Below are 21952 nucleotides of genomic sequence, written 5' to 3'. Positions count from 1 at the left end.
GGAAGCTGAAGTTTTCTTTTTATCTAAATTTCATCATTTCAGAAATCTCCATTTTAGATACTGTATATAAATGGCTTGATCATAGTTTTCAGTTTGCTTACATTCATTTTATCATTATATGTGTATTAATATGTACAATAGGAAGAAAAAGTTTTGAAAACTGGTATTTAGGTCCGTATATATTTGTAATCTTTCTTGTTAATGGGAAGTACTTTATTTAATGGAAAAATAGAATGTTAATATTTTAATATGGTTTTTGCTATTAGTCAAAGAAGTGATTCTTGGATTGCTAAACGAGTAACAACTTCATTCTCTACCTAAAGTATATTTGTTTCCAAAGACACAGGCTTCCTAATGTAGGGAATCTGAGGCTTAAGTATGTTCATTTCTTCTTATACCATAATTTACCTCTAGCTACATGGATAGAATGGTATGGAGGATTTAACAGACACCTATTCTGATGATGTAGAAGTATTACAGGAGGAAGTATATAATATTAGAAACATGACAGATACAACACTTAGAGATGCCTTTGGAATTTTTTTCAATAGGTTTACTATTAATATATAGATAGAAAAGGAGACATTCCCTTGAGCAGTAGAGGCAGTGCTAATAGAAAAAATAATTTTACAAGGTTATTGTGCTAATTTTGTGACAGAAGGTAGAAGTCAAATGTTTTCCTGCGGGAAATGTTTTTCAGTGGGAGCAAAAGAGAGGTGTTACTGTGAAAATAGTCATCATGACAAATGAACATAATTTTATTTTTTAAAATACAATGAATAAATTTCATTAATTTTGAAAGTCTGTGTTTGTTCATGGAGGATTTTAAGATAAATATGCTTGATCTTTGTTTTCAGTTTAAATTCATATATTTCAATACTGTATTTACATTTCTTTTCTCATCTGAAGTGGAAGTTTTTTTGTGTTTTAATTACCTGAATGGTTATATGTTAGAACTCAAAGGTAAAAGATTTAAACATGAAAAATATCATAGCATGTGAAATCATCCCTCGAGTTTGACCCAAGGTTTTTTCTGTTTAAATCTTCTTCATCTGCTGGGTTGGGGCAGGTGATTCATCCTCATTTAATAGTGTAGCTGGTTGCCAGTTATTAATCTCGTATATTACTTGACACTCTTCTATCTGTTAGGTAGATAAATTCTTTTCATCTATTTCTACAAGCAGGACTTCAATTTTTTTTTAAATAAAATCCTGTATATAAGCTGTTTGTTTTTCTTCAGTTATATTCATGTAAATTGACCATTGAAATTGAAATAGCTGTTAGACTCAAAACTTTGTTGCTTTCATCATATTCTAAATATATAGGGCCAAGGATACAGTTCAGCAGTGCAGCACCTGCCTGGTAAGCATGAGGTCATGAGTTCCTTTCCCAGTGCCTAATTAATTAATAATGAATAAATAAATAAATAAAGTATTTAATTTTAAAAGTAATTGTTCATTAGAGAATTATGATTCTGTCATTCAGCTCCTAGAAAGAAGGATTTGTTTCATATCATGGACATAGAAGGTCATTTAATTTAAGCAGTGGTGTACACTATTTCAGATATTACTCACTGTCCTATTGCCTAACTATTCACATAGTGTACTGATCCTCAAGCCATAATAAGTCATCAAGGTGGATATGATACTTGGACTTATCCTTCAGCCTGTAATTTGCAAATGCAAGTATTGTCTGTGCCATCTTTCTCCCCTGTATTGCTCTACCTCAGTGCAAAGGCACTTCAAAAATTTGTTTAATCACATGGTTCAATTTTTAAATCCTTCACTAAGAAAGGATTCTGTCTACTTTTCTTTGTATGTACTGTTAAAGCAAGTAAATGAGTGTGTTTGTTCGGTGTATATAAATAATATAGATACATATAGTGTAAGCCATGAAAGTTACCAGTTTCTCCTCTTCCTACCCTCTAAAGTTCTTTCGTGTCCACCTCTGTAGATGTGAATCCTGTCAACAGTGCATTTACATGCACGTTTGACTTTATATGTCTTTTGGTAAAATACGATGATTTTCTTAAAGTTCTTAAGTTTTCACATTTCTTATTAAAATTATTTCTAGGTATTTTAGTTTTTATTTCTATTTTAGATGAGATTTTTTGATACATTTTAGAATTGAGAACACCCAATATTTGGTTTTGTATATAGCCACCCTCCGTACTGTGTCATTAGTTTTTATGGCTTTCCAAGAAACTCATTTTACCTAATTAGTTGTTTGATCTAAAACTTGTGGCAGGTTTTCTTCTTAAACTTAAACTTATACCTAATTTCTTTTTCTTGCCTTATTGCTTTGACTAGAATATGCAGTTTTGATGGCTAGTGATTATATTTGACATCCTTTTTGCCTCTTTCCTTTAGTGGAAGTATTTTTTACTTTAAAAAAATGGAAAAAAAAATTTCTAATTTTGACTTAACAATTTTTTTAAAAATCAGAGCCATCCAAGGTGTGCACACAACAGTAATCCTAACATTCTGGGAAGCTGAGGCAGGAGGATTGCAAGTTCAAGCCCACACTGGGCAATTTACTGAGTGAAACCCTGTCTCAGAATCAAACTTTCTTTTTTTTTTTTTAAAGGACTGGGTATGTAGCTCAGTGCAAAAGGCCCTGTGTACAATTTCTAGTACCACCAAAAAATAAAACAGGTTAGTTGGGCACAGTGGCCCACAGTACCTATATTCCAAGGCACTAAGGAGGCTCAGGAGAGGATCACTTGAGACCAGTCTGAGCAGCACAGCGAGACTGCTGTCGCAAAAAAGAAAAAAAAAAATCAGGAATGGCTATTGAATTATATTAAATGTTTTCCTCACATCTATGGAAGGGCAAGTAGCTTGAATAATGGTGGCTTACTGATACAAGTTGCTGTTATCAGCCCATTTCCATCTGCTTGAACTGTAGTGGTTTAGAGCCACCTGGCAATAAGACATAAGAATTATGGTCCAATCATGAATGTGTTAGTTTTTTGTTTTTTGTTTTTTTCATAAATAACATGAACATAATAAAGTCTATATTACTATACCACCTTTGCAGGAAATAGAGTTCTGTTCTAGTTCCTGAGGTTTTTTTCCTACATTTTCTTTTACTATATTTTTCTTATTTTCAACTATGTCATTGTGCCTATCAACACCCATAAATTATTTAATCATATTTATGTTTTTCTTTTGTTCTAGTATAAATTATTTCATCATATTTATGTTTTTCTTTTGTTCTCAGTATAAATTATTTCATCATATTTATGTTTTTCTTTTGTTCTCAGTATAACTAGTTTATTTAACAATCAACTGAGAAATTATTATCTGCTTAATCCTAGCACTCTGGGAGACTGAGGCAGGGGAATCACAATTCCTGTGATCGCAGGAATTCCTGATCACAGTTCCAGTTTGGGACTTGGTGAGACCCTGTCTCAAAGTAAAAATAAAGGGCTAGGATATAGTTCAAGTGCAAAAGTCCTTCAGTCCCCAGAACTTGGAAAAACAAGAAAAAAAGGAAAAGCACCAATATAAATTTATCACTTGTTATCAATATTCATATAGCCAGCCATTTGAAGTTCTTTTGTTTAGGAGGAAGGTTTGTGATAGGAATTCATAAGATCATTGGGATCACATAGGAATCCTGCAGTAGCAGCCATAGTATATGACCAGGACTTAGCAGCAGTTTAGGGTCTTCTATTCTGTTTTCTTCTGTTTATATCTTTTCACTACCCAAATTACTTCTGTAATCTTCTTTTACATCCAGATTTCTATATGAATTTCTATAGAATTCTGTCTGCACCTGTAAGAAATTTTACAGTACACCTTTGTAGCAAGCAGTGTTCTGCTTTCTTGTAGAAATGACACCTCTGAAATTATATGATATTTTGTAAAAAGGCTTTGTGGATTTTTGAGCAGTAATTCTGTTCTAAATTGAAGAACTTGGTTAGATATCAAATCTTGGTACTTTATTTTTTGAAGTGGGCTTATGTTAAATGATGGAAAGTTTGTTAAGAAGAGTGGATGCTGTTGCTATTTTTTGTTGGGTGATGGTACTAGAGAAGCTGTTCAACTTACAATAGGATATGTTCCAATAAACTCACTGTAAAATGGAAATACCATAAATCAAAAATAGTTTAGTACATTTTACTGTCATAGTTCAGCAGTATAATATACTGGAAAGTTACCAATTGCTTGTTTACCATGGTGTTCTAGGTGGGTAGCTGGGAATTCCAGTTTACTGCTTTTACTCAGTATTGTAAATAGATTAGGGCCAGGGATGTAGTTGAGTGGTATAGCACCTGCCTGGCAAGCACAAGGCCCTGGGTTTGAGTCTCAGAACCAAAATGAAGAAAAGAAGAAGAAGGAGATCGTAGCACATATTGCTAGCCCAGGGAAAAATCACAGTTTAAAATTTGAAGTACGGTAGAATATGTATCACTTTGGCATGTTGGAAAATCAAAAAATCCTGAGTTAAACCATCATAAGCTAGGAACCATCTGTACTAGCACTTGTATATATCAGTAATCTTCTTGATATTAAATCTGTAAGATCAGTCTGAGAATATCCTTGGGTTTTTAAATAACTCAAATTTTTTCTTGTTTTTGAATAAAATGATTTTATTGAAGACTAGATGAATGTCTTAGCAATTATAATTACATTGTTTGACAGTATATGTTAGAAAATATCCCAGATTTAACCCAGAAAAAATAATACAAAAGATAATCTCTCTAAAATGTAATTATAGTTACAGTTTATTTTCTAAACATTTATGTTAAATTTTTTTTTTCACCAAAGCTGAATATTAAATCTTGGGAAAAAAATTCTTTCTTACAGGGCTGATCCCTTATCCAACATGGTTCTAACCTTCAGTACCAAAGAAGATGCAGTTGCCTTTGCAGAAAAAAATGGTATGTTTTTTTCTTATGTATAAAATCAAGATACGGTTTTAAGCTCTTTAACTTTAATTAAAGCCGTTTAGGAATTTAGAATGTGAATTCAAAGAAAGCTTCCAGTGAATCTAAATCAGTGGTCTTTATATTTTTACTGCATTAGAATACCCTTTCAAAAAAAAATCTAAAATACAGTGCCCAATGTTACATGTAAAAGTCAAAATACTCTAATTTGAAGGTGCAGGGAATAAGAACGGTTGTCTAACACCTATCTTGTTCCAATCACTAAAATTTAGTTATCTTATATCCTAGTTGAATTTCTCATAAGGTGCGCTATTTCAGTTTGGATGTCTCTGTTATCTAACTTTGAACCAGAATTTGATATCTACTCCTCCATCTAATCTCTCTTTAATTACTTAAAAATGGTTATTAATCATATTCACTCTTAGTTTTCTTTAAGCTAAAATATTTACATTTTCTACCTTTGTAGATATGGTAGGCCTAACACCAATTATAATCTCAACTGTGCGATTACATTAATGCAGGCTAAGAATATAGGAGCTCTGGGGACATGCGTGTTACACTGTTGATTTATGTTGATCTTGCTATCAGCAAAAATGCAAAATGTCTTTTTTCCCCCCCTTCTTTTTCTGCTGTTAAGCCCACACAGAGCAGTGAAAAGAGGCATGGAGTAAGACCAGTCTGCATTCTTATTCTTATTATACTACTTTAAAGTTGTATGATTTTGAATGAATTTTATAGTAGATTTATGTTTCTTCATCTTTGAAATAGGATTTAACTCATGAGGTGGGAATATATGTACCTGCTACGTGGACACTTGTTAATAACGAGTTCTGACTGTCACTTCCCTCCACCTGGTATTTCTGATCTTTATTTCTTCCTGAAGGTCCAGATGCACTTCTGTAACATTTAAACCTGATGCACTCTGTTTAACATGTTAGAAAACCTGCAAAATTCAGCATTGAAAAAGATAGGTTCTAGTTGGTCAGATTGAACTTGACTCTAATTTAGTTATCTGTTTGAATGAGATCATCTAAGTAGATTTGTTACCACAATGCATTATATTGATGTGTAAACCCTTATTGGACTTACCTAACTCATCTGACATATCGGTGTGAAAACATTATAAATGTTATTACTACCTAAACTACTTCCTTTTCTTCCTCACTTTGTAACATACAGCTTACAATTAAAGCAGGGCTTACTGTAGTACAGTGGCAGAACTCATGCTTAGCATGCATAAAGCCCAAATTGTGATCCTCGGGACTATACCCCTCACCGCCAAAAAACAAGTCTAAAACAGATCTGCCTGGATTTGAATCCATGTTGGGTGATTGATTTTGTACTTCTGTTTCCTCACATATAAAATAGAAATTCTTGTGAGGATTAAATGAGTTATTAAAAGCCAATGCTAACCAGGTGTGGTGGCTCATGCCTGTAATCCCAGCACTTGGGAGGCTGAGGTAGGAGGATCGCTGAAGTTCAAAGCTAGCCTGGGCTACATAGCAAGACCCTGTCTCAAAAACACCAAAATACATACATACATACGTACAATAAAATAAAGCCAAGTGTTTAAAATGGGGTCTGACACTTAGTAACTGTATAATAGTATGTCAGGTATATCCAATTATGTTGTTAGTAGTAGACTTCAAAAACTTTTTTAAAAAAATACCAATGTAATTCCATATTAACCTTTATTGGCAAGTTCTAATTGCTTAATTACATAAATATTTTCAAAATGGTCTGTCTTTTAAGTTATTATTCTGATTTAAAACAACATTGTCAAAATATTTTAATTTAGAATATTTTAACTAAACTGTAATATAGTTATCAAAACAGTTCTATTAATGTTCTCTATCCTTTCTTCTTGCCATATTTCATGTCTGACACCTTGAAAAATTACTGATTGATGGTCTATACATGAGTTTAATAACAGGAAATCTAATTAAAGCCCTGGTTAATCTCTAGGTGGTCACAAGGACTGCATGACTACAGTTGTCATGTGAATTAATAGATATGAACCAGCCACTGCTGCTGTTCAAATCATTTGCCTTTCTGGTCTTAATTTTTATGTTCCTAGGAAAGAAAATTGAGTAAATTATCTAAGTCATTAGAAAATATAATTTGAAAACTATGGGCTAACAGGATCAGGATTTTTGATCTATGATACAGAAATAATTATGCCTGTCTTGATCACTGCTTTGTCCCCAGCATCTGGCACAGAATTTAATCTATAATGAACGTTCAATATCTGGTGAAATTAAAGATGTTCCAAGAACATATTTCTTAAGAATTTGTGGCCACTCTCACCTCCTGGAAAATTTTCATTATTCCACCATTCAGTTCACTGTGATACTTGTGATCTATCTGGTTTACTTCACATTTATCATTATGTATCTTTAAATAGCTAAGCCCTGCTTCTTCAGCTACAGTGAAACCAAAACCTAAGTAAACAGTATTGGAGTTCTACAAAATCATAAGATGGAGGATCTTTACCAAATTCCCCAGCAAGCAGTTCCACTTAGATTCATTCCTGTTGGTCAACAGTTGGAGAGGGCTATAAAAATGGATCTTCCCTCCACACCTAACATGTTGTTGTGAGATAGTGCAGTTGAAGGTTCTGATAGTTTGAGGCATTAATAAAAGAAGGTTCCAAAACCCTATTATGTAAAAACTCCTGGGTTAAGAGGTTGGTGCCTGGGCTGGGGATGTAGTGCTTAGCTGGCATGTGCAAGACGCTGGGTTTAGTCTTCAGTTCCAACACGCATACACACAACTGGAACTAGGTTTCTAACTCCACAGTTACCTTTCAAGGACAGCTTGAAAAAATCATGCTTCACTACACATAGCCTTTGATAAATATGTTTGTTCATCTTTGAAATGAGAGGTCGGTAGTTTGGGTAATACTCAAAACTATGTACTTCAAAGATGTTAAGTCCATGGACTACTTTATGTGTCTGTCACTGTCCATTCCAGTAACCTACTTATATGCTTTAAAGGGGAAGGTGTTTTTTCTTGATACTGGTGATTCTGTGTTCATACTCAAATTAGTATAAAAGTTATGCATTTATGAACATTAAATGCCTACTTTTTAATATCACTAGAATTAGTAAAACTACCATATAAAGAAAACAAGATAATTTATATGCTCAGGGAGTATTCTGAAAATAAACAACATACCTTCTTAGTTTTCTCATTTCCCACATGTCTAAATGTTAGAAAAAAGTCATAATCATCATTTCCTGTAGTATGAAAGATCGTATTGGAGAGACTCAGTATAATGAAGAATAAGATTGTCAGATTTAGTTACTTTTTAGAAAATATACTGGTGTCCTCCACTTAGATTTTGAGGCTCAGGTAGCAAACATCATCATTGCAAGAGCTAGCATTCGTAGACACTAAGTAATAATCCTCATAACAACTCTGTGAAGCATGAAGTGTTATTATCTTCATTTTATAGTTCAAGGAAACTGAAATTTAGAGACATTAAGGACCGAAGTCACATACTTATTACTGAGCAAGATATGTTTGAAAACAGTCATGTTCATTCATTTATGTATTGTCTGTGATGGTTTTTCCATGACAGTGGTAAAATTGAGTCGTTTAATAGAGACCATATGGCCCCCAAAGCCTGAAAATAATTACTGGTTGGCCCTTTACAAAAAAAGGTTTGCTAACCTCTGGTTGTCTAAGCCATTAACATAGGGCTTGAAATTCTAACATTTTAATACATTCAAAAGTACCCTGTGCTGTATTCAAGAATGTATGCTTAATATTCCTTAATTGATAAAGATCTTCACAATATAAACATTAATTTGTCACCAAAGCACTAACTTACCTATGCTAATATATGGCCCAACTACCCTTTCTGGCATTCTCACTCATACTACTCTTTCTTAACTTTATCCCTACCTGTGAATTTCAGCTTTGTCTTTAAAATGAACTTTATATGCAATATCCTTTCCTAATACTTGATTTGGTGTAGTGCAGGAAATTGAACCCAGGGCCTTGCACATGCTAGGCAAATGCTATATCACTTAGCTGCATCCCTAGGTCCTTTCTTATTCCGCCCTCTCTATCTCTCCCCCTTACTAGATGAGCTCTCTAATGTCCACAATAAAGCATAGAACCTCATGCTCAAACTGTACTATTTTATCTTACCTACCAAATTACAAGCACCTGCCTTAGGAAAATACTAAGTCTCATTTGCCTTTAATCTGCTCAATAAATATTGATGAATATAAACAGTAAATTTAGTGATCTTGTATACTATTTTCCAAATTATTTTAAACTTTTCTAAAGATCACTTTAATTGCTGCTTCTGTTTCTTAGTGGATCTTTTAATCTCCTCTAGAAATCTGAAGAAAGAAAACTATTAGTAGAATGATTAACAAATTCTTTCATAAGGGAAAAGAATTTTCATTTTGCCCCTGAAGATTTGATAGGAGTCTATAAAATAAACTGACAAAAAAATACAAGACTAAAGAAGGGCCAGTGTCAAATGGGATCTCTTATTTTTAGTTTGAGAAGTCTCCATACTGATTGATGATTTCCATAACGGGTTATACTACTCTACATTCCCACCAATAATGTAGAGGGTTCCTTTTCCCCCATAGCCTCTCCTGCATTTGTTATTTGATTTGTTATTGATGATAGCCAATTTTTGTGGAGTAAAATGGAGTCTCAGTATTTTAATTTGTATTTCTCTAATGACTAGAGATGTTAAACTTTTTAATGTATGTATATATTAGCCATTTGTATTTCTTCTGAGAAGTGTCAATTCATTTCAGTTGCATATATTTTGATTGCGTCTTTTATTTTGGGAGCTCTATTTTAAATTCTTTACACATTCTAGATATTAGTCTTCTGCTCAAAGAATAGCTGGCAGATTTTTTTTCTCATTCTGTAGGTTGTCTCTTCACTCTGTTGTTTCCTTAGCTAAAAGAGTTAAAGATACCATATTACAGTGATAGATGCATATCCGTGGTTCTAGTGGCACAATTTACAGTAGCTAACACTTGGAAGCAACCTATGTGTCCATCAGCAGATGAATAAATAATTCTATACAACAGAGTACCACTTTACTGTGAGGAAGGATAAAGCCCAAAGTATAAAGAGCAAAATAAAAGCTACATAATAGGAAATAGATAGTTCTCTTGCACAAGGAAAATAGACCATGGAAGGAGTGGAGAGAGGGAAGAGGAAAGGGATGAAAAAGGAACATGTTCTCTGTACATGTACCAAGTCCCCATGAGGAATGTAATCACTATGTAATGCAAACATGTACTACTAAAACTACATTATTTAAAAAAAAAAACAAAAAAAAAAACAGGGCCAAATGGTTGAAATTTTAGTGTCCTGAGCTAAAATAATGAATAAAAGCTTGGGATTTTGAGTAGGTAGGTGGTGACAGACTGTGAGGTGGAGTGGAGGGGCGTGGTGAACAAAGGTGGTCTTATGAAGATAAATGCTCGGGGAGCAGTCTTCAGAAGAGGTAACAGGTTTTGGCAGAGTTTCTCTGAGCAGGGTCGCATCAATTTTCAATCTCCTTTTCCTGTGGCACAAATTAATCTTCTCTGGCATGGTATGACTGAAAGGGAGTTCATGACAGTTGTGTGCTGGTCTAGGAACTGCTTTTAGTTGATGAAGAGAAATTCAGAGAAAGCTCCAGGGACAAAAGGACCAGAGACATGATGGTGTAGCAAGTTCAAGAAGACCCTGGTTCTGAGAGTGCTTCTTGAGTTCAAACTACTCATCATGCCAAAATGCTATTTTTTAGTGTTTCACTTTATGATCCCAAATGATTACTGTACTAGTAAAGTACTCTACAGTTAGTTTTTTTGTCAAATTAATTTGGAGTTTGTCCTGAGTTTTTTTAAGAGTTAGCACACCAGATTGTATTGCAGCACACTAAAGATGATTATTTTTCACATTACAGTTGTTTCTAAACTCTATATTACTTATTCTAAATCCTTCTCTTTTTGTAAGGATATTGAGATCTAGAGAAGTTATCAGAACAGGCCAGGTGTGGTGGAGTATGCTGAGGGAGGATTGCTGTGAGTTCGAGACCAGCCTGTGCTACAAAGTAAGTTCAAGGCCAGCCTGAAAACCCTGTCTCAAAAAGACCAAAAAAAAAAAAAAAAAAAGGTTATCAAAATAAGCCCATGATCAATCACATCTCTCCTAATTAATAGGGCCCACATTTTCAGATTTCAAGTACACTATGTGATACTATGAAGCTGATAAAGCTTAAAAATTAGTATCTAGATCCACAACGTCCAGTTTGATAACCACACATGGCTTCAGTCGTTGAAATGGGCCTAGTTAGAATTGAGATGTGCTATCAATGTAAAATACACACTAGATTTCAAAGACTTAGTATGAAAAAAGCCATTAATAATTTACTTCATGTTAAATGATAATATTCTAGATATATTGGGCTAAGAAAAACATGATTCAAGTTAATTTCACTTTTTAAATTCTTTAATGTAGCTACTAAAAAATTTTAAGTTGCATGTGTGATTCACATATTTCCATTGAACAGCACTGATCTGTATAGTACATGGCTGTGACTACAGGATACATACACTGTATACATATTCTAAATATTTCATTTATATATTCTATAGTGTATATGAAAAAAAGAACAGTTTGGTAGAGTTCAAATTTTATATTACTTTGAAAATACAGTTTTATTCTTCAAAAACCCAGTATGAAACCCTGAAATTTATATTTGTAGGTCCATCTTTTTATATAAGAAAGACCTCATTGTCTAACAATAAAGTTTTTTTCCTGCTGTTGATAATTCCTGTAACTATCCTCCTGCTTCTATCTTTACATAACTTTCTTTTCTCACCTCACTTCCTTTGGAAGGCTGATTTTTCTAAAACTGGGCAGTGGAAAACTAAAAACCCTGAATACCTCCTGAGGCATCTCCCATCCTTGACACTCTCCCAAGTCTTCCCATATACCCAAAACAAAATATAAATACCCTGGGTCTTTTGTCTTTACGGAGAGTCTTACCCTGACTATTTCCCTTTAAACTCAGCATGTACTCCAGAGGATCTCTTCAAAGATAACCTTTCTTTGTAAAAAGGGAAAAGAATATCTAGGGTTTACTCTGAAATGTAGATAAACCTTACTTCAGTTCTTTGTGTACTGAAAAGATCCACCTTCTCATCCATGTGGTCTTTGTCTTCCCTTGTGTTATGTGAAGGATGAGGAGGAGAGGAAGCTGCACCAGGGAGAGAGGAGGTGGAAGACAGCTGTGGAAAATGTGGATGGTAGAAAACTAAGATCTACTACCATTTACATGCTAATGAAAACCAGAAATGGCTTTTTCCCCCTTGTTTGATCTGATTTGAAACTTCGCGACTTTTCTTTGGTATGTCTTTTTACCCCCTGTGTTTTTCTCATTGTTAGCTATTTAAAAAAAACTCTTTGAAATTCTCAAAATAAAAGAAAGTTTCTTTCAGTACTAGGAAGGCTGAGGACAAACTGAAACTGCATTGTGTTCACAGTGCTCTGTTGGAAAGGAAAACCCATCTCTGAAGGAACAGAAGGTGGAAGCAGGGGACGAGGCAGACAGGTTCTGAGAAACAAAGTGATCTTTGGAGGTGCAGCTCAGGACTTAGATTGTTAAGTAAGTCTGGACTTTACCTACCTTAACCTCTTAAGAAAGTCTCAACCTCACTCCATACAGCTGTTTAGAAATAACTTCCAAAGGAATCACTACTTTCATACAGATACAACATTGCAAAGTCGTATAATTTATTTCATTCATGATATGAGAACAAGCCAGATGTTACAACAGCACAGATTTATGTGGAATAAAATAATTTTGAGGTGAATTGCAAAATTAGATATTTTTTCCTTGGGGAAGAGGAGTGTCAATTAAATTAGAACTCATAGGACACAGGACAGAGTTTATATGCTTATCAATTGTATATAATTTAAAAAGAGTTGTCAAATAGATGAAAACAAACAACAGAAATAAAACTGATAATGCTGAAGCGGAAGGATATACTAGACATAATCCATAGTTTTCCACTGATGTAAAATCTTTCTTTCCCTATTCTCCATCCACTTTTTTGGGGGGTTGGGGTAATTGCTAATGTTACATTTCAGTAGCTCCTTACTTGGAATTTCATTTCCCCACAGAAGTTTTGTTCAGAGATACGTTAGGTTGTGTTATTTAGAAATGATCTAGGCATCTAATAAAAATCCACTGATACTATTATAGACAGCTAAGTTAAGTAGAAGTAATACAGGTAGTTGTAGGGCTAGCCCCTTAAGGGAGTCAGTGGAAAGGTGAGAAAGCATTACATCTATGGCTGGAGGTGCATATGCTGGAAGCCAGGCCCAAAGATAGACAGAATGACCGGGCCTACATACATCACCAGGGGATAATTGGTATCACCTGGTTTGGTAAAGTCTAGATAGACATCAGTCATCCTGGTGGGTGACCAAGATCCCCCGATCCATCCCTTCCTAAAGAAGGATTTTGTTCTTTCCATGTACACTTGCCTCATGACCTACTTCTCCATTGGATCAGTATTACTGAATTGGCTACACTTGTAATCGTATTGGTTGATGATAGTTCTGACCTGCATTTTACACATCTCATGACTTTGCTCTATAAAACTTCCTTTGAGAAGTGGGCTCAGTTGCAACCCACTTTCAGGTCCTGTCCTGCTTCTCAAGAGTGGTCTCTCTCAGTAAAGTTTTCCTACTTTAAACCTCTGCTGTTCCTTAGAATTCATTCTTTGATTTTGGGGAATGCAGACTTGGCACATCTGACATCTAGCAGATTAGGAGTTACATTTATTTCCCCTATATCACTATCTTCTAATATTTTTGCTACCAATCTGAAAATTTTCTTAAGTAACATACTATGAAACATAAATTACAGTAATATCTTGATTGGTTTTGGGGCAAATTTTGAATTCTGTGGTTCTAGTTATTTCTTTGGAAATAAGAATAATACTATAGAGCAAGTATAGTATTTTAAAAGAAAATTTAAGGGCACTGTTGTCTCACATCAAAGGTTTTTTTGAGAGGTGTCACAATTGTAGCAGGTATTAAAGGGCATTAATTGATAAATATCAGGTGGCTCATATTTGTATCTTATGTGCTTGTTAAAAAAATTTTCGTGGAAAGAGTTGCTTTGCCACTATATCCAAAATCTTATCTCCTCTATAATATTTTCTAAAAAAGATCTAAGATTCTTTTAAATTATTCTGAATCTTCTCTCCCCTAACCCCATATTAACTCCTTGGTAATTTAAAAGTAGAGGGACTTTTAAAGTGAAGTTCCTGAAAAGTTATTTTTCTTCCTTTTTGCCTTGAAATTACATTTTAGGTTTATGTTTTGCCTTCTGTCAGGTATAATGTCTGTACATATCTTAGCAAGGAGTGAAGAAACTTTCCAGGTACCAAATGTATAACCCATTAACCTCACAAAGCTTTGTGATCCTGATCTATGTGTTGGTTAGCAGTGAATTCCAGTTATGTCCATTTGTGCCAAATTGTGTGTTGGCCTTGTTTTGGCAAAAATTATTAAACTGTTCACTTCAGAACTAATGTCTGGGTTTGTGATAGTATTATTAAAGGAGAATGACCTTTCATAAACACAGTAGTACCTACTTTCATAGGATAGGTGTCATCAGGGTAACTAGAGGTAAAACATTTCACAAGCAATAAAAGAACTCATTAATTTTTCTCTTTTTGCATTGCTAAATCATAAGTGAAACAGTTCTATAAATATAAATAGAATTTTTTCTCTCTGATATATGGAAGTCGTAAGTTACTGTGGTCTGGTTTTGTTCAGGAACTCTTTTTTTAGGTGGGGGGCATCTGAAAAGATTTCACCTACTAGTCATATCCTAGAAAACAGAATATTCCAACTACAGTGTAGAGATCTACAAAATAAATTGGTGTGTTTCTTCAAAAAGAAATTAGGGGTTGGATAATAAAGATCACATTTTAAGTTTACTACAGCATTTACCTAATACTTCTACTAGAGCTTAAAGTTTGACGTATTTTTGTGAAAGCATTCCAGTGAATGAAACAGCGAAGGAGGTCAGCTCCTCATCATGTAGGTGCTGGTGGTTAGATTTGTGACTAATCCATGCCATATGGCTACTCACATCAGCAGGAAGTGTGGCCGCGCTGGCACTGCTGCCTTGGACTCAGTTGCTTTGATCTTCTGTTGAGTAGCTGGGAAAAGCAAGGGCAGTTTTCCAGTGTCCTAACAAGACAATACATGGAACCATTGTTATAGACTACACCTTCATTTTACATAATAAGCATTCTTCAGAGAGTAATAGTGTTTTCACTTCCATTATATCGTTCAGAAATTCAAGTTGAGTTATTTAGAGACAGATTTCAAATGGAACATAGAAATGATGAGGATAATTCATTTAACTTACCTAGCACTAAGTACATCCATGTTTAGTTATTTTCTCTTGTTAGCTACAGTTCACTGCTTACTCTACTTACCTTTATATTCAAATATAAGGAGACCAATAAATTTGCTCTTCCCACCGTTGTACGGTAATAACACTTTGGAGGTAAGGTATAACACTTAGAAATAGGATCAGAGCCGGGTGTGGTGGTGCATGCCTGTAATCCCAATACTCAGGAGGCGAAGGCAGGAGGATTGCTGAAAATTTGAGGCCAGCCTGGGCTACATAGTGAGTAGTGGCCTACATAGTGAGGCCACTCTGAACTACATGACAAGACCCTGTCTCAAAAAGACAAAAAAAAAAAAAAGAATCAGATTCTACACAGTATCCCAAAAAGGAGCAAATGTTATTGTAATAACAGCTCATAATAGATGTTTTGTGAAAGAGGAAAGACAATCCAGAGAGTTATATACTCTTATTTTAGTTTCAGTCTCTACTGAGAATTAGCATCAAACTTCATATTCTTCATATTCTTCTTTGCTTTACTAAAGCAAAGCACAGTTGTTTTGCTCAGCTTGGGGAGCAAAGGTGTTTTCCACAGAAAACACTGTAACATTCCTGGGTGGTTGTGGCAGAGTAATAATACAGAGCTCTTAGCAAATAGGGTTTCTTCCGTGTGTATTTTTATTTTTCACAGAGTTTGCCCACACATTGTAATCCATATCATAATACTCTATTTATTGTTATCACCATCAGCAGCTATAATCTGGCTCATAATTCTTTCTCATTTCTCCTGTAGTTTCTCTCCTAATATCTTTATTGAATTGGAAAGTGTATTGAGAGGCAGTGGGACCAGATACAGCCACAGTAGGGGACTTAAGAGTCTTTTCAAAATATTTTTTTAAAAATAAAAGGGAAAAAATGTTTACCAGTCACACAGATTGAAAGGAAATGGTAAAATAAAAACTGTAGGTACAAGATATTTTTAAAGTAGTTCAGTTTTCATTATAAGGTAGTTGCAAAGCTTTGAAGTCAGCGTGGGTTAAAAGTCAACCTGGCTTTAGCCCTTATTGGCCCTGCTCTTTTTTATCCTTTACGCTTTATTTTTTCTCATAATCAAATATAAAATTATGTATATATAATGCCTACCTCACAAGGTAGGCAATCTATAAACTCAAAAAGAAAAAAAGAAAGAAAGAAAAACACCTCTTTAAAAATATGTTGCAAGTACAGAACACTCTAAAATCTAGAACACTCTACACCAGGCATGTCCTTGCCTGGATCAGAGCCTTTGTAGTTGGGTTTCTCTGCCTGGAAGCTCTTTTCCAGGATGACCATCTTACTCCCTGAACTCCTTCAGATCTTCACTTAAATGTTACCTACTTGGGGACAAAGGGTTTTCTTATCTACCTTGTCTAAAGTGTTTCTTCTTTGGTACTCGTTGGCATATATGTTTTCCTTTTAGGTACTGTATCAGCGCCTAGTGTACTGTGCAGTTAGTAGTTTCTCTTCACTATTCTAAGAAGTTTGAGGCAGGCATGGTGGTGCAAGCCTGTAATGTCAGCACTTACAGAGAGGCTAAGGCAGGAGGATCACAAATTCACATCCTACCTGGATATTTATTGAGACCCTCTCTCAAAATTTATACAATAAATAAAAGGGGTTGGGAATGTAGCTCAGTAGCAGAGTAAGAAAAGTTGGGGAAATTTTTGTTTTATTCATTACTTTTTTTTTTTTTTTAATTCATTACTTTTCCTTCAGTGTCTCCAAACAGTTCCTGATACAGAGTAGACAATTATTATTAAGGGAATTGCAAATGTGCAGCAAATACGTTATACCTGCTTTATTGAATTGTTTTTTATAATTATCAACATTTGCTGATTAATGTGGGAAGTGCATGAAAAGTTTATATTAAATTTATCATACTCAGTTTTCACCATTAAATTGCCTACCAGAACACTTTTCTATAATTATTAACTACATTAAATTGTAGCCACTATATCCAGTGCATTGCAAAGTTGAATTCGATGAGCTTCAATGTGATGGAAATTGATTTACATCTGCACTTTATTTGTAACATGTTTTGCTAGGAAGTTGTGGATCAAATTTTAGGGAGAATAGCTTAACAGTTTATAGACCATAAGAGACAGTATAGCAAAATAGTTACAGCGTAGACTGCGAAATCAGCCTGTCCGTTAAAATCTTAATTATGCCCCTACCTGGCTTAATGACTTCATGCTAGTCAGCTTCACTGACCCTTGGTTTTACTCATCTGTACAAAGGTAATATTAATTTATGTGAAACTTACAGAAAAAAAACTTTCTTATAGAACTCAATAAATGATTAAGTGCTAGTTGCTTTCTAAGCATTTTATGTGTATATGTTTAATCTCCATGACAAATTTATGAAGTAAGTCCTATCTTGTCCTTTTCGTAAACTTTTCAGGTAGAAGTAACTATTAATGCACTTATTTTGTAAATCCAGGCTGTCTTAAAATAAGCTGTAGCTTTGTAATTTTTTTAATCAAAAGTCATGTACCCAAAACATTCTCTCTACTCTGCAAACAAGGTTGTATTGAACAAGTGAATTGAATCTGCATATTCTCTCTTACATTCTGATGTTTAATTTGCCTTCCTGCTTCCCCATTCTCTATAACTGTTGGGAGTTTCTTTAAAGGTGAAAGGACTTCTAGCAATGGGAATTTAATGCCCTAATATGGTTTTTGGTTTTTTGGGTTTTTTTTTTTCTGGTACCAGGAGTTGAACTCATGACCTTGCACTTGCCAGGCAGGCACTGTGCCACTGAGCTAAATCCCCAGCCCCTGTAAAGCCCTACTATGGGTACATTAGCTTAAAAGAGTAATTTGGGGGCTGGGCACCTGTCTACAAGAATAATTTGAAGTATTATATTAAATGTTATGTTCCTTTTTTGTGGTGCTGGGGATTGAACCCAGCACGCCTTGCCTAGGAAGGGCAAGCACTCCACCACTGAACCTTTTTTAAAATTCTGTTTTTTGAAACAGGGTCTCCTCAAGTTTTCCAGAGTGGCTTCAAACTTGGCAGCCCTCCCTCAGTCTCCAGAGTAGCTTGGATTATCACTTTGCCTAGCTTATTTTTCTTTAATGACTTGAGTTTCATAGGTCTGTCTTTTGTGGCAAAATTGAATTTCAACTAAGGGACATTAGAATTTTTTAGATCTTACAAGATCAAGAAGCTCACTTAATTTACAATCTATAGCATTCAGTGTGGATGTTTTATACTTGAATACCAGGAACCAGATGTTTCAAAATGAGCTAATTGAAGAACATTCTGAGAGAGAATGATGAATTACAGGGATGGGAAAATGAATCTTATGAAGAAAAGGAAATTACCAGAGTTGGTTGGTCTAAAGAATACAAGGGTAACTTAATTATATTTTCAAGGAGGAGGGTACTGATTTAGCTGATCCCCTTATCTTAGGAGAAGGTTTTCAAGATTATGAAACACTGAAAAAGGCCTTGTAGAAAAAGGATAAACTGTCCAGAAAGAGTACACGGTTTTGACTGGTGGTTCTTAATTTTCTATGCATAAAATTCTCCTGGAATTGAGAGAAAAATAAAGTGCAGTTTCTCAATCCCCCAACAGAGATTGTGATCCATTGGGTCATTAGTCAGGCCCAAGCAACTGCATTGTCATCAGGTAATTCCATGTGATTCTAACTAATGTAGACAGCCCTTGAAACAAATGTTGAAAATTTAATCAGTAGGAAGGCTGATCCAGGTGATCTCTCATGGTCTAGTCAAATTCTGATCTATTGGTCAGTCTAATCACCCACACCCACACGCATTTTCTTCTTTCGTTTTGGATGAGTTACAAACTGTTGTAAAGACAATAGATTTTAAACAGTGAGATGAGCTGTATTGTTCAGTGTTCCACATCATAGTTACTAAAGAAGTCACATGTTCAAACAACAGAGAGAAATCTAAAGTTTAAATAATACATAACCATTACTAATTGAGCAAAGAATATTGAATAAGGAGAAATAAAATGATCAGTTACACCTTTAATGTGATCTCTGCTAAATCATCTTTAGGCAACATCTGGATCCTCTTGCTACATAGGATTACTGTATAAAGGAACCAATTTCTAAATTATTTCTATTTTAAATATATTGGCACTTACTCTTGATGTTAAATAAACATTAAATTATAAAAGTTAGCTTCTGCTTGCTGTTTTTCTTCAGGTTTCCTCTTTAATTCTGTTCCTGTTTCTTGTTTTTAAATCTAGGATGGAGCTATGACATTGAAGAGCGGAAAGTTCCGAAACCGAAGTCCAAGTCTTACGGTGCAAACTTTTCTTGGAACAAAAGAACAAGAGTATCCACAAAATAGGTTGGACTGGCTATATCTCTGCGTTTGACTGTGAATGAAGTCTTCTGTGTGGTATTAATAATCCATGTATACATCTCTCAATCTAATAAATTTCACCTTTAAACTACAGATAACATTTTATGGCTTCTATTTTGAATGTTTTTTGATGTCTCAAATTGAACATGTTACTGTTTCCTTTATATACAGAAGATTGGGGGTGATCATACCGCTAGGAAATCTTGGTACTTAGAATGTATTTGAGGAAATGCTTGAAATCAGGTGCAGTCTTGAAGTTTTATGCTTGCCTTTTACAGCCATTCCAGATAAGCCCATAGTCTAAATTATTGTAGATAACAAAGACAAAGGCTTGATTAATGGCAGATGCTTTCTTTGGCTTGTTAATATGTGCTCCAGTGTCTCAAAAGTTAACATTTTCCCGCATAGTTGCATTTCATACAAACACTAATAACACAGTGATCTACTTCAACAAAAAATGCATCAGAGTATAAATCTCTATAATTATGTATTGGAGAGCAAATTGACAATCCTTTCTCAAAATGTTAAGTGCATATTCCATTTAATTTTTTGAAAATCTAGACAAATAACCTAAGGATATACGTGGACAAAATATACATGCAGACAAATACAAAAATATTTATTGTAGAATATTTCTAAAATAACTAGTAAGTTTAAGCAATTCAAAAGAAATATATAAGCTTTTAGAAATGTTAAGGTATATTGCTAAGTGAAGAAAAAAACAATAATAGGTGGCACACATGTAGGAGTAAGAAGAAATAAACGCTAGCTTATATATACCTAGAATATTTCAGGAAAGATACATAAGAAACTTGTAACAGTGATTTTTCATGGTTACCATTGGTTATAAGAAAGTGGTTAAGTCTTCCACCTTTTTCCACCCCTGTAATGGACATTTAACTCAAGAGCTTCAGTGCATGCTAAGCAAGTGTTCTAACATTGAGCCACCTCTTTTTTTTTGTTTTAGTTTGAGACAAGTTTTGCCAAGTTGCACAGGTTGGCATTGAACTTGCAGTCCTTCTGCCTCAGCCTCTTGAGTAGCCAGGATTTAAGTGTATGCCATTGCCTTTATTTTAACTTTAATACACTGCTTAAATACATTACTATATAGATCTATTGTTTGCATAATTACAGTTATTTATAATATGAAGAAATCTTGCTCTAATTCATGTTGGATATCTTAAACTTTACCTGAAAAGCTATGGGTTTTTTTATTTTAAAATTTGTTTGCCATTTTTCTTATTAGTACATGTTTGCATTGCATAATATTTACATTCCATGTGAGAAGTCGGTACAGGTACATAAAACATCTCAATTCTTTTTCATTCCCTTTGCCTCTCCTCCTTCTTCTCTCCCTCCATCTCTTGATCTCTTTTCCATTTGAAAAAGATCTGTCTCCCTACTTCCTGTTATCTTTTATGTTGCTGTCTTGGTTACTTTTCTCTTGTTGCTGAGACAAAACACCCAATGCACAAAATGAAGGAAGGAAAGGTTTATTTACCTTACAGTTTGTAGAGGTTTCAGTTCATACTTGGCTGGCTCCAAGGCAGAAGATAACAAAGCAACAAGAGCAAAGAGGGGAATGGCAGTGTGTGCAAGCCTTTTTCCCTACCTTATGTTGTAAGCAGACTACCCCCATGTAAGGGGTGTGTAGCTCTTACATAATTTCCATGCCCTCCTCTTCCACACGTGCAGGATATGTACAAAGTAAGCACCCTGGCTTCCTGCTGAGTCACTTAGCCAAACCTTTAGACTCCCCAAGTTGACACAATGTATCAACCATAACAGTTGCCTTTATTTATAATTGGAGTTGCTCATGTAAGAGAAACTGTATGATATTTAAGCTTGTGTGTCTGATTATTTCATTTAACATTATGATCTCAAGTTGCATCCATTTTCCTATAAATGACTCAAGTTTATCGTTATTATTATAATGGTGGAGTAGTTCTCTGTTGTGTATAAATACATTTTATTTATCCATTCATCTGCTGAGGGACATTTCCAAGATTTAGCTATTATGAATTGTACTGCTATAAACATAGGTATGCGTATATTACTGTAATATGGTGTCTTTAACTCTTATGGGATGATACTTAGAAGGGGAATAACTGAGTTAAATGGAATTTCTTGGGTTTTTTTTGAGGACTGTCCATACTGACTTCTGTAGTGGTTGTACTAGTCTACATTCCTACATGTAGAAGGGTTTCTTTCTCCTTGCAGCCTCATCAACTGTTATTTGATTTCTTGATGATAGCCATTCTTTCTAGAGTAA

General features: G+C 34.5%; 1 protein-coding gene across 1 annotated transcript in view; it reads left to right on the top strand.

Annotated features, from left to right (window-relative positions):
• Ndufs4 (NADH dehydrogenase (ubiquinone) Fe-S protein 4, 18kDa (NADH-coenzyme Q reductase)) overlaps window positions 1-19778 on the top strand; it is a 99918-nt gene extending 80140 nt beyond the window's left edge. Inside the window, exons 4-5 of the mRNA XM_005392719.2 lie at window positions 4815-4888; window positions 19562-19778. Of these exons, the coding sequence (XP_005392776.1) occupies window positions 4815-4888; window positions 19562-19665 (178 nt within the window). The 3' untranslated portion in view covers window positions 19666-19778. The remainder of the gene's footprint in view (window positions 1-4814; window positions 4889-19561) is intronic.
• The last annotated feature ends 2174 nt before the right edge of the window (window positions 19779-21952 follow it).

The sequence above is a fragment of the Chinchilla lanigera genome, unplaced genomic scaffold (genome assembly GCF_000276665.1).
Source record: "Chinchilla lanigera isolate Chin_1 unplaced genomic scaffold, ChiLan1.0 scaffold00045, whole genome shotgun sequence".
Taxonomy (NCBI): domain Eukaryota; kingdom Metazoa; phylum Chordata; class Mammalia; order Rodentia; family Chinchillidae; genus Chinchilla; species Chinchilla lanigera.
This window is presented reverse-complemented; position numbering and strand designations above follow the sequence as displayed.